Source organism: Tachypleus tridentatus, chromosome 2 (assembly GCF_004210375.1).
Source record: "Tachypleus tridentatus isolate NWPU-2018 chromosome 2, ASM421037v1, whole genome shotgun sequence".
NCBI classification, from domain to species: domain Eukaryota; kingdom Metazoa; phylum Arthropoda; class Merostomata; order Xiphosura; family Limulidae; genus Tachypleus; species Tachypleus tridentatus.
The window spans coordinates 38,238,851-38,252,200 of NC_134826.1; the positions used below are offsets into that span (position 1 = coordinate 38,238,851).

The window sequence follows — 13,350 nt, forward strand, 5'->3', positions numbered from 1 at the left end:
CAACCTTACGAAGGGAGTACTGTTCAGAAAAATTCTGAATATAACTAAAATAACTTCAAGCAAAGAAAAAATAAAATGAACACAACATGTAATACAGAATGAAAACAATCTTTGTTTATTCTCAAACAAGAACACACTGTTTTTGCTTGTGTAACGACACTGAAAGCCACCTGCTACTGATTTCTTGAATTGACCAACAGATTCCCTCCTCTCAAGTCGTCTTTTCGTCGTGAGACTGATCATTCTCATTCAAGATAAGGAATAGTACTGTGGTTGAACTTATAACCAAACATGCAGTGTTGCAGCAGTATCTTTCTTGGGTGGAGCAGGTATTATCAGTAATGCACAACACAGGAAGAAAGGCAGTTGGAAGGTAGGCAACTCAGTTTTTTCTGTACCACGTGTAAGACGAAAAATTAACAGTCTCTACATAAAAGAAATATTTCGAAAATTTCTATATTAAAAAATGAAGGTAGAAAGCGGATAGTATACGTGCATTCTGCAAATGTACATTCGATATTGCTTTAATATATTTATGTTTGAAATAAATATGGTATAAAAACATTATGAAGAAAAGTTTTACTCTGGCTGATTCACCATTCAAAGATGCTCATTTAAATTTTGCTGTAAATAAAAATCTTCATATTTGGTTTGTTTATGTCCGGGGTGGAGATGAATTGCATTGTTATAAGTGCTCAAACATATCTCTGAGCCATAAAAAGGCACACAATTGTTTTAAATTATATTAAAACTCTAATAGAACTACATATTTCAATAAGAGCATTTGAAAAATATTCTATTTTTTGTATCACTAGAAATCATTTAAAAATATAGTCTTGTTAAAATTACTAATTGATAAAATGCATTTTCTGGTATTTTATGAATATTTTTTAAACAATGCAACAGTTTGAAAATGTGATTAAGTTATAAAAATTATGTACGTCAATAATTTATCTAGACCTTAAATTTCTCGAAACGAAAGGTTAATTTGGCTATGATGACTATCAGGGCCTTCGGCTCTGAACAGGGGCTTTTTGCACCTCTCCAGTGCAGAGTTTGTACATTGAGTCTCATGAACCTGCTCTATACCTCCGCCATTTGTAACTGTCTTTACTGTATGCTTCAAAACTTCAATCCTTACCAGAGCATCCAACCTGGGGCTGTGTTTTCCTTCCTCAGCGGGTCATGCTTTTTCAGAACAAAAGATCTGCCATTTTTCCTTTTGGCCTTCGTATCCAGGCGCAGTTGGATGAAGTGGGTCTGTTTTTGGTTGACATTGCTGTATCCACTGGTCAGCCCATTCCACTTCAGACATTTCAAGAAGGCGGATACTCCCGATTAGAAGTACCGTTTTCTATTTGCCGAACATCTTTTTAACCATTATTCCAATTTATACAGATGGTTTGAAATCAGATGACTCTAAGCTCTGCTTACGGTTTGTTGTGGTTCAGTTGTTGCACACAGAATCCCCTCTACAGTACGCCATTTCTCTTGCCCTGGTTCACGTAGAAGCTGAGCAGTTCACGAACTGTACTATTTATACCTACTTGTTTAGCTCTGTACTGGCACTGGAATCACTTCACGTTAGTTCTCACCCTGTTCTCGTCGATATTCAAAACCAACTGCCCATTCCTCTTTATCATCTACTCCTATCTTGTTTCTTTGGATACCAGGCTACGTTGGTATTCGCGGGAACTAGCTTGCTGACACTGCAGCTAGGTCTCTCTGCTCTGGCGCTATCAATGACTTGCCTGTTCTATTAATGGACGATGCTATGACTCTGTATTTAAGGCTCAGATCCGCGCCACTTGGCAGTCGATTTGGAGTGAGCAACGTGATAAACAAGCTTTTCCAGATCAAACCTTCTGTTGTTCTTTGGCCGTCTTCCTTCATTAAGGATCCGAAAGAGGAAGTTGTCCTGGCTAGGCTACTCATTGGTCAAAGTTCTACATCTCATCATTTTTATATCTGGGACTGACTTACCAGTGTGTGATCTGTGTGACATTAAAGTCACAAATAGCTTACATTTTACTATCGTGCCATTGTTACGACTCTTATCGGCGGCAGTATTTTGGACTTTTTATGGATAATGTCATTGGAAACGGTGACACTGTCTACTTTACTACTGTTTTAAAAATTTTAAAAGCCGTTGGCTTTTCAACTCTATTTACGTTTTTACCGGCTGTTTAAAATTTACTTATTTTTACTTTGATTTACTTTTACATTTATAACGATTCTACTTTTATTTTGACGCAGATAGCCTAGTAGCTTTGCATTAATAAATGCCAAAAAACCAATCGAAATGTTAAGTTCTGTTTCACCTATCAGCAAAGAAATGTTTTTTGAAATGTAATCTGCCACTTGAAAAAACACCCTTCAAGGGGATTGTTTTGGAATATGAGCACTTACTGTTTGCTCCAAAACCAAAATATAACATGATTAAACAATTGCTATTACAGTAGTTCTCAGAAAAACTACATCGTATATATTTTGTTTTCACTAAAATAGTCCCAAAGTCAGCCACAACTGGTATGCCAACTTCATGTTATACATGCGCTAAACTACCAAATCAGAAAAGTTAAGGTTCAGGACTGTTTATTTGTGGCTAAACACAAAGTTATACCAAGGTATTAAAACTCGACTATTAGCGTAGAAGTCCAAAGATTTACCGCTGTGACGTTTGGAGAATGGGGGTAAGGCTCAGATATAATCTTTTCTAGTTTAGAACTGTTAACCAGAAGGAGGATATTTTATTATTATGTCCCCCTTCAGTGGCACAATGGTATGCCTGCGGACTTAAAACTCTAAAAATTGCATTTCGATACCCGTTGTGAGCAGAGCACAGATATCCCATTGTGTAGTTTTGTGCTTAAGTTTAAACAAACAAACCTACTATTATGTGGCAACTCTGAACCATATAATGGAACGCCACATTTGTAAAGTCATTTTCAGTTTATTTTCGCAGTTCAAATGTTGGACCTTCCAATAGGCATACTGGTAAACTAACAAATAAGTGACGCCCTACCAAATACCAATAGAAAAATCATAAAGTTCAGATGTTGGATTAGCTAGTAATCTCCACAACAAGTAAATCGTTTTAGAACCACATTGAGGTAAAAACTTCAGGGTGTTCGGAAAGTCACTGTGCACTTATATATTTATTAACAAACAAAACTGCACAGTGACTTTCCGAACACCCTGTATAAAACTGTATAAATTCATGAAGTATCATCGTCTTCCGTACGTTTCAGCGCTTACAATGTTAATACTCGGGAATTGATCTTTTTGGTGAAGAAAGTGCAGATAGCTTCCTATGTAGTTTTACAATGAAACCAACAAACAAATATTTCAGATTCAAAGAGTAAAATTTGTAAAGTCAATAACTACTTTTCATTCTTGTTCGTTGTAAAATATTTGAAAAGATTATGTCACAAGACTTGTTCACAAGTTTGTTTTGTACTTTGTATTCGGAACTCTTATCATTGGGTTGTTTCGTTATATTAAAACTTATATCACTGTCTTTTTACCTATGATTGGACAGCGATAAGTTTAGGTACTCGTAACCCTAAAATCCAGAGTTAGATTCTCCGCATTTGATCCAGAGACAGCCTCATATGGCTTTGCTTTAAAGCAAAAATTCTCCTTGTTGAACAGTAGTAAGCATTCGGACTTACATTTCTAATATCCGATTTTGGATTTCCTGCGAACGCAGTCCAGAGTGTAGTTTTGCTCTAATACAACCATCAACATCTTCGTGTGTTTTACTCACCTTTCTAGTTGAAGTAAAAAGTTTTATAACTCCAGTTGATTTACAAACTCAACACTACACGAAAATTATTATTTTTAATAGACCACGTAATTGAAACACAATTTATTAGCAAAAGATAAAAAAATAAAGGAAAGCTGAATGATTCAGATAAACTTTACCATTTTCAAAAAGTTTTACTTTCGGCTACTTTCTTGGATATATTAAATGACTTCACGAGATTTCATACCATCTAAAATTGAGTGAATTCCTTGGCCACCACGGAATGGGTTTTACTACGTGATTTGTATGGATATGTTTTATCTATGATTTTACTCTAATATACCAAATACGAATACTTTGATTATTTTGCAAAATAACTTATCTGACCATATGATTGCTTATGTATGTTGCATTGTTAATTTAGAGATTAATTATTGAAATATTTTGATATAATTAACTTTTTTTTTCTACAGTCAGATAGGTTAAATAGCTGGAAAACTTGATGTCAAATATACTCTTCAAAAAAAAAAAACGCAAAAGGCAAAATTTGAGACATATTGTTAACAAGTTTATTCCTGGTAGTTCTGTATGACATGTGTGAAACTTTGCACATTTACTGCTGAACATCCAAAATCTGCAAAGGCGAAGTCCACGCTCACTAGTTGAAATTTAACGTCGCTCAACGTCAATAACGAGTATGCCCCCCGTGAGCATCAATAACTGCTTGGCATCTCCTGCCCATGGAAGCGATGAGATGACGAATCACATCCTGTGGAATGGCTGTCCACTCAGCCTGCAAAGCTGCTGCAAGCTGAGGTAGAGTCTGCGGTTGAGGTTGTCGCCGTCGCAGACATCGGTCCAACTCGTCCCAAAGATGTTCGATGGGGTTTAAATCTGGTGATCTGGAGGGCCAGGAAATAACGTTGATGTTGTGGTGTCTCAAGAAGACAGTGGTGAGTCGGGCTGTGTGAGGACGGGCGTTGTCATGTTGAAAAACGTCGTTGACGTTCACCATGATGGGTTGCACATGGAGCCTAAGAATCTCGTCGACGGTTGCGTATGGTCTGATCGGAAATCCTACGCAGCCCTGGTATGGTTGAGGCAGTAGACATCTGCCAGATCGTGGACGGTCATAATTTGATCCATGTTGTTGGTGACGATTCCATAGCCTTGTGATGGTGCTTGAGTGGACATTCACAGCTCTGGCAACATCTGATCGAGATTCGTCTACTTCCAAGCGACCAATGGCGTTGTTGCGTTGTGCTTCAGTCAGTCTTGGCGTAACTGTATTGCGTGTCGGTGGCTTAACGCTATGGAAACCGAGAACCCGTCACTTTTATAGGGATTTTACACATGTTGCACTTGCAGAACATGCAGATCTCTCAAACAAATTTATTGGACACGAATGCGTTTTGGCGAAAAATCCATTGTTTTCCTCCGTTTTCAAAGTACACAACTTTTATTGTCATTTTGGTCTGACAATCAGTGCCTTGACACGTGTAACATCACATACTCTGAGCTTGTAACGTTATTACATATATTTCTCTTTAAAATAACAAAAATATCCCTTTTGCGTTTCTTTTTTTGAATTGTATATCTTGTCCTTTTCTTGGTTATTGTTGATGTGCTTATGAACAGAAGTATGAGAGCATTATTGATGCTATGCGATTGTTTAGATAGAGAGAGACACACTTAAAGAATTTAATCAAAATGTAATTTTTTGGTTACGGCATCGGTCAAAACTATTTCTGGTAAACACATGTTAACACGTCTTAATAAAATACGTTGCTTATTTATGAGTACATGAAGACCTTGTGTAACGTTGTTCACAAAGCTAGTAAGGAAGAAAATAAAAATACTTCAACACTCACGGTTTTATTTCAACAAGAAAATCTTCGCTTCCATCTGTTAGTTGCTTCTTATTTTGTTATTGTTCTAATCATTAATAAAGATTTTGGATAATTGAATATTCAATTTTAAATTATTGCCAATTAATTATTTCTAACACACAATCAACAATAAAAATAAATCCGATAAAGATTATCGCTCATAAAATGTGTCGTTTTTATGTTGTTACCTATAATATATTATATTGCATTGCTTCATCAGTCGGGTTTCCTTGTTCTTTACGACATTTTCGGCCGTAAGCCCAATAATATTTAACGAGATTCAGTCATCTTTGAAGATTTACGTTAATCCTAATTTCATATAATAAGATAACAAGGTAAAACCATTTATATAATAAAAGTATAATAATAAAAAACTGAAAATTATAAAACTAAATATATTAAGCAATATAACAAATACTGTTCATGAAACTAGCATTAAAGAAATATTAGAATATATCTTACTTACTCTTGACTTCATCAAAATATCAGAAGCATAGCTGTAGAACAGGTATTTCAAATTTACATACTCCAAGTGTGCAGGATTTGAGCAAAAATTTAAAATGACTCAAGATTAAATTGAATTTTTCCGGTTTGAGAATATTCAGGTCACTACTCTTTGATGTATTTGAAATCAGATAAAAGATTTTGAATAACCCTTAATCCGTCTTAAAATGATGAAATTAAGGAAAGCTTTCCATTAAAACTACACAAAAACATTGAGATGTTACTCAAAAGAATAGTATATTTTTAATGATCATTAAATAATTAGTTAACAGTATACATGTTTTAAAAAGCAATTATATTCTTTATAAAATTCACTTGTTTCTGATGAGTAAAAATGTCGAAGGTTCTTTAGAAAAGAAAGATATCATATTTTACTTTCTATTTTAAAACTCCAGAAGTCTATCGATTTTTCTCATAGTTTTGTATTAACAGCTGGAAACTTATCTATCAGAAACTTAAAAGTTGTTTTTCAAATATTAATATAGTTTATGCTAGACATTTGTTTGATATTTTAGTATTAATAAAAATAAATAAAATACAATTGTCTACAATAATGGGCTCGGTTGATACATTTCTTTCATAGCGAGTGCTGTTAAACTGCAACACGTTTAGTTGTTTGGTATACATCCTTAGATATTCCGAATATTTAGTGACTGGAATTGGCTGTTTTCTACTGAAGAATATATTAGTTACACATACACTGAATTAAACACCACGTTGAAAAAAATTACATTTACACAATATCAAAACGTAACAAATAGAACGTCTCATTTCAACAACAAATTTACCAAAACATATACTGGCTCACTTATGTTGTTTGTTCACAATTACCGTGAATAGCTGTTTTGTGCAGTGTTAGACATTACAAGGTTGTAAAACAGCTCATTTTGTACCCCAACCATCTGAGTACATTATTCGTTTCAGACTTATTATATACGCTGCAAAACCAAGTATTCGTCTCGTTTAGTTCATTATGAAAGATACTCATCCACTATTTCAAGTAGGGACTATGTCTGTGTAAGATTTCAGTTATGAAGCACTATAAAAACTGGTAATATTCATCAGGTTACTCAGGGCTGAAATTCTGCTGATATCCTCTGGTACTATGTATGGGAATTTGTTTAAGCTACTTTGTCGTTTCTTATATTCACATGAAGATATTTTTCGTTCTCAAAAACAGATTCACTTCATCCAGATAAGAACCTCTACTTTTTTCTTTTTTTAAGAATTTCACCCCTGACTGGTTACCCATATATGAATGATATTCCAGAATGTATTCTAACATTATTTTCATCACAGAATGCAAATAGAAGTTTTAAATTTTATGAATTGGCATTAGCAAATATTAAAAACAAATACAGAATATGTTTGACAAACACATACATTTTGTCTAGCTATTTTGATAGTGAGAGGGGATATAACAGACGGTTGTATAAATGCTGTAATACAGCATTGTTTTTGAAGTTTATTCTTAACAAGATAGCTTTCGATATATTTGTATAAAATTCATATATGAAAACGCAATACAACAAAACCTATAAATATTCTATTATATCACATTTTATTGAGGGGAAAGACGAATAAAGAGGTACGTTGACATCTCTGGTACCAGTTCTTCGGCGCATTTGATTAGTTACAAGATTATTGGAAAATGGTATCAAAGGTGAAAGCGTTGGGGAATCGGCTTGGTTTTCTTGTATTACACGAACTCCTTCAGTTCTTGCGTTATTTCGACTCGCTGTATTCAATTCTAATGTTCCGAGGCTTTTCGCTCGTTGAAGAATGTTTCTCGTTCCTGGCCGACTGGTGTCGCTCTCTGCAGTGAAGGGAAAATTGATAGAGTAGATTTGCTTCAATTGTATCATAACACAGCTTTTCGAAATTTTCATTTTTCATTTTCGCAATTTGCTAGCTAGTGAATATATTTTCACATAAAATGAACCAACTAAGAAATGTAATCTGTAAAACTGTTAGAAAATATTGTTCAAAACAATAATAAAATCCAATATTCTAATGTAATGAAACGATAAAATAAAAGAAAGAAACAAATAATTAACAACCCACTTTACAAGTTTAGAAATAAAGTTTCATTTGTAACAATAATAAAAAAACGAATATGCACGTCTTCGCTTAGTTAGAAAATGTTAACCCATAATACAGTATTGCATGACAACAATGAAAACGTATTTGTAACTTCAAGTATTAAACTTTCCTAAAATGTTCGCGGCAAATAATTGTAATGTTGATGTCCTCACCTTCAACTCTATCCGTATCTCTTCCAACAGCTGATAAATCGTTTTGTACTTTTTGGTAGTTTTTCACATCTTTGTTATCGGACACCATGGGTGTGTCTTTGAAATGATGTAAGATATGGCCATGAGAACTTACTGATTCACTGCTACTCTCCGAGTCCATAAATCTAATAACTTGGTCCACGAAGGACAACGGACTAAGATGAGAGAGAGAACAACTGTCCATTTGTAAACTTTCTTGAAACTCCAAAGTTGGCACTTTAGTGTTGGGGCTGTATCCATTTCTAATATTGGTAGAACTATCTGGTAAAGATGTGTGGGCTACAACTACATTCAGTGAAACTAAAGATAATTTCCTGTAAAAAAAAAGTTGTTATTTGTTTTCTTCATCCATTTTTTCCAATATTTTTTATTAGACAAATAATTGTTAATTATGTTTATCTTCGTTAAACCAGCTTCGCAAAACTACATATCAATAATGTTGTTCTTAAATTTTGGCTGCAATGACTTTACGGTGGTAATAAACATTACAGTAAATACTACCTTACAGAATGTTGTTTCTCAAATGGTTCATCAAATTCTTCTTCTGCAAGAGATGGAGATCTGGATATTGTGGTGATTCCTCTATTCTGCCAGAAAACTGGAACTATAAGTTAAGGAGGTAAGCATTAGAAATTTATATGCAAAAACGGCTCGTTTGGGTTGAGAAAATATTTTACATAGAAGAGCGAACAACGTTTCGACCTTCTTCGGTCATCGTCAGGTTCACAAAGAAAGAGGTAACTGACCGGAAGCTGACCACACGTTGAAAGGGGTTGTGTAACTGTGTGTCGAAATGTAGAGGGCGGTATTAGATGTTTGAATATATAATTTTATTTATTTTATTATATTAATATAGGTATAAAGGCGTTCCTTTATATTAACCGTAGAAAACATAATACGCACACACCTAGACAAAAAGCAAAATCAACCACCAACTAAAGTAAATACAGTTCACGAATCAAAAAACCACGAAACCATATACTGCTGTATACCATATATTCCTGACATCAGCAAACAAATAACCAACATTTGGCAAAAATTAGTAACAAAATATGACATTCCAGTTAATACCAAATTTATTCAAAAACCAGGCACAAAACTGAGGTCTATACTATGTAAAAACTACACTGACAAACACAACACCAACATTATTTATAAAATACAATTTGATAACTGCCACGACTTCTATATTAGAAACAAGTAGAAAATGGAAACCAGATTCAAAGAACATAAAAAGTCACCTTCACACGTTTTCGAACACTGCAAGTCAAATAAACACAACATAACCATAGAAAACACTCAAATACTAAATAAAGAAACAAACATAAACAAACGCAAAATTAAAGAAGCCTTACTTATACAACAACTTAAACCCAAAATAAACCAATATAAAGGAACGCCTTTATACCTATATTAATATAATAAAATAAATAAAATTATATATTCAAACATCTAATACCGCCCTCTACATTTCGACACACAGTTACACAACCCCTTTCAAACATGTGGTCAGCTTCCGGTCAGTTACCTCTTTCTTTGTGAACCTGACGATGACCGAAGAAGGTCGAAACGTTGTTCGCTCTTCTATGTAAAATATTTTCTCAACCCAAACGAGCCGTTTTTGCATATAAATTTCTCAACAAGTGGGTTTCTCGACATCACTAAGCATTAGAAACGTGTACTTTACCGTGCAGTAATTGACAAATTACAGTAATTATCAAATAGCTATAATTCACACATAAATGTAATAAAAGTATGATTCATAAAGATGGATGAAAATAATATGAGTATTTAACTATTTTGATTTGTTCTTGTTTTGTTTTTGTTAATTTCGCGCAAAGTTACACGAGGGCTATCTGTAATAGCAGTCCCACATTTAGTAGTGAAAGACTAGGGAGAAAAGCTAGTCATCACCACCCGCAGCTAATTCTTCAATACACTTTTACCAACTAATAGTGGGATTGACCATCACATGTAACGCCCTTACCGCTGGAAGGATGGGAATGTTTGACGAGTAGAAGATTCGAACTCGCGACTGTCAGATGGCGAGTCAAACTCCTTAATCACTTGGCTATGCCGGGTATAATTTGAATAGTTTCTATTATAAGTAGTTCTATTTCAAATTTTACCTGTTTTATAACTTAGTATTGATTCAGTCTATAACATGAGATGTTTGTGCCACTGTTCTGCTAATACCGATTCATTCACCGGTTTTTTAATGTTCCTTGAACCTAAATTTTAAATTTCTACGTGTTTGATCAATATAAAGTCGACCGAAGATGCATACAATTTTATAAATCCCAAATTTATCAATTTATTCGATTTTGTTTTTTGTACTCGTCTTTTAAAGCAAGTCCCTGATTTTAAGAATTATTTATTGTGTAAGATTTTAATGATGTATTACCATTAATTGTAAATAGACAGTTGAATTATAAAATAACATCCGAAAGTGTGCGAAAACCCTTACGACTCTCAGTAATTCAGAGGTCTGCAGAATTTAACCTTAAGAAATCGGGTTTCAAAACTGGTCGTAGAAAGAGGATCGCGGGTTTGAATCCCCGTTGCACTAAACATGCTTGCCCTTTCAGCCGCGGGGGCGTTATAATGTTTTGGTCAATCCCACTATTCGTTGGTAAAACAGTAGCCCAAGAGTTGGTGGTGGGTGGTGATGACTAGCTGCCTTCTCTCTAGTTTTACACTACTAAATTAGGGACGGCTAGTGTAGATAGCCCTCGTGTAGGTTTGTGCGAAATTCGAAAACAAAACAAACAAACAGCATTGGTAGTATCAGTACGTGTGAAATTTTTTAGCAAATCTGTCAATACCCAAGCTCATTAGAAGTAATGTGTATATATAATATGTATTCAGCAATGCAGTTTTAAAGTCAAAGATGACCGTAAACCAATATTGATAAGATCTGAACATTTTCAACAGATTTGTGCTAACTGCTTCGAACACCATTTCATTAAACAATTTGTAGGCAAAATACTGTGTTAGAAATGCACCCAAGCGTGCTAAGTCGACTTTACAGCCTATTACTAACGTCGATTGCAGATATATTTCAACCGCTAACACACCAAAGAGATACGGAGTCAGGTAAGATAGGCATACGTCAACAAAATATAAACGGATATTTATGTTGTACATACCTAAACAGATGAACATATCAACGGTATAAAGTAATATTTCTATCAGAAATACCTGATTAATAACATTACGAATTTAATGACCACTAAACACAATAAACTCACCACGGTATAAACTAAACTTCAGATACACACTGACCTTGAATTTCTTCACAGTTTCCATCACCTGTAGAAGATGAGTTCTCAGGAATTGGAGAAGTGATTCCATGACTAACTATAATCAGTGGTTCGTCTACCTCCTTTAGTCGATTCATTAAAGTTTGTAATTCAACATTTTTCTGTAAAAGGAAGACATTTTTAGAATTACTGTGTGTTTCACGCTAGTTTTCAATACCTCAGTGCTATTATTTCTAATGTTTAGCTCTAGGCAACACGTTTACATGGATCTGTACGAATGAATACGATACGGATGTAACAAAGAATGAATTACTGATTCACGATTGCTTTGAAATAAATTATGTTGACTTGTTATGGATAACATTATACATGCATCACATTTTCCAACATCAGCAATGAAAACAAATACCCTGCCAATTAACGAAATATCACTATCTTAATAAGTGTTGTTTTGGTGATCATGCATTTTAAAAAACAGTGACAAGAGTTATGCGTGAAGTCAACAAAGATGATATAATGTTCAATCATCACCGTCCCCTCAACGAAATCGGAAATATGTCTTTAGTTTAACAACTTATTCGGTTTATGTTTGCGAAAACAATCTTTCTTAAAATGTTGATTAGTTTAGCTTAGTTATGACATGATTAATAAGAATAAGTCAGTTAACAAACATCTTATTTTTGATATAAGTAGATCAAAGATTAAACGTACAATAGAAAGTGGCTTATATACCTATACACAAGGTTGTATTTTGGAACGTTTTATCGAGACGAAGACATACTCACCAATTGTTAGGATACTTAAATAATTAATGTACATCCACAAGAAAACAGTTCGCTCCTTAAAATATGCTTGAGACAGATTCACATAGAAAAGTATACATATGATTCAGTATATTGTATTAATATCATTTTGAATATACATATCAAACAGTCACATCATAATTACAGCTAATATAAAGTTGTGATGAAACACGAGCAACCAGAACTACCTTTTGACATTATTTGGTGTTTTGTTACGTAGTGAAATTCCACCGAACATTGATTACTTTTGGTAAGGGTATGTAACAGCCCTTTTTTATACACTATATTCATACAGTCAGATCAGAAATACACGTTCAGGATGAGGATTTATAATTTCCAAGATGGCGACACTTCTTGTGCGTAACGATGTTGAAAAACAAAGGAATGTGAATCAACTTGAGTCGTCAGGAATACCCAAAAAGAGACCTGGAACAAGTCATAGCCCAAGCATAAAAAGCAAAGTACAACGTATTGTAACAGGTGACACTTTATTAAAGTGGCAAAATCCACTTACGTTCTCCAGGCAAAAGTACACATCAATAAGGATTTTCGTCTCAAAAGAAAACAAGTCACGATATATCCAGAAAAGGAGGACCAACTGTAAAAAAATGAGCAGTACTTAAATCAGGTAAAGTGTCATACAAGGCAACACCCAAAGAAGTGCATAAGTATCTTAGTAACTGTGATAAGTCTCGCGTCTCTATAAATTTGAAGGGGCTAAAAACATTTCCAGAAGTAGTACATGGTATGCAACAAAACATATTTGAAAAGATTAGTGATTTTCTTTGGATATTATATCATGAGTAAGTTAAATATCAAGAGAATAGATACAAAAACTAAAGTTAACTC

General features: G+C 34.1%; 1 protein-coding gene across 1 annotated transcript in view; it reads right to left on the reverse strand.

Moving 5' to 3' along the window:
- Positions 1-6,114: 6,114 nt before the first annotated feature.
- Positions 6,115-13,350, reverse strand: part of LOC143241081 (gamma-aminobutyric acid type B receptor subunit 2-like) — a 178,983-nt gene continuing 171,747 nt past the window's right edge. Inside the window, exons 17-20 of the mRNA XM_076484600.1 lie at positions 11,721-11,859; positions 8,937-9,039; positions 8,397-8,749; positions 6,115-7,957 (exon numbers count right to left, since the gene is read on the reverse strand). Of these exons, the coding sequence (XP_076340715.1) occupies positions 7,677-7,957; positions 8,397-8,749; positions 8,937-9,039; positions 11,721-11,859 (876 nt within the window). The 3' untranslated portion in view covers positions 6,115-7,676. The remainder of the gene's footprint in view (positions 7,958-8,396; positions 8,750-8,936; positions 9,040-11,720; positions 11,860-13,350) is intronic.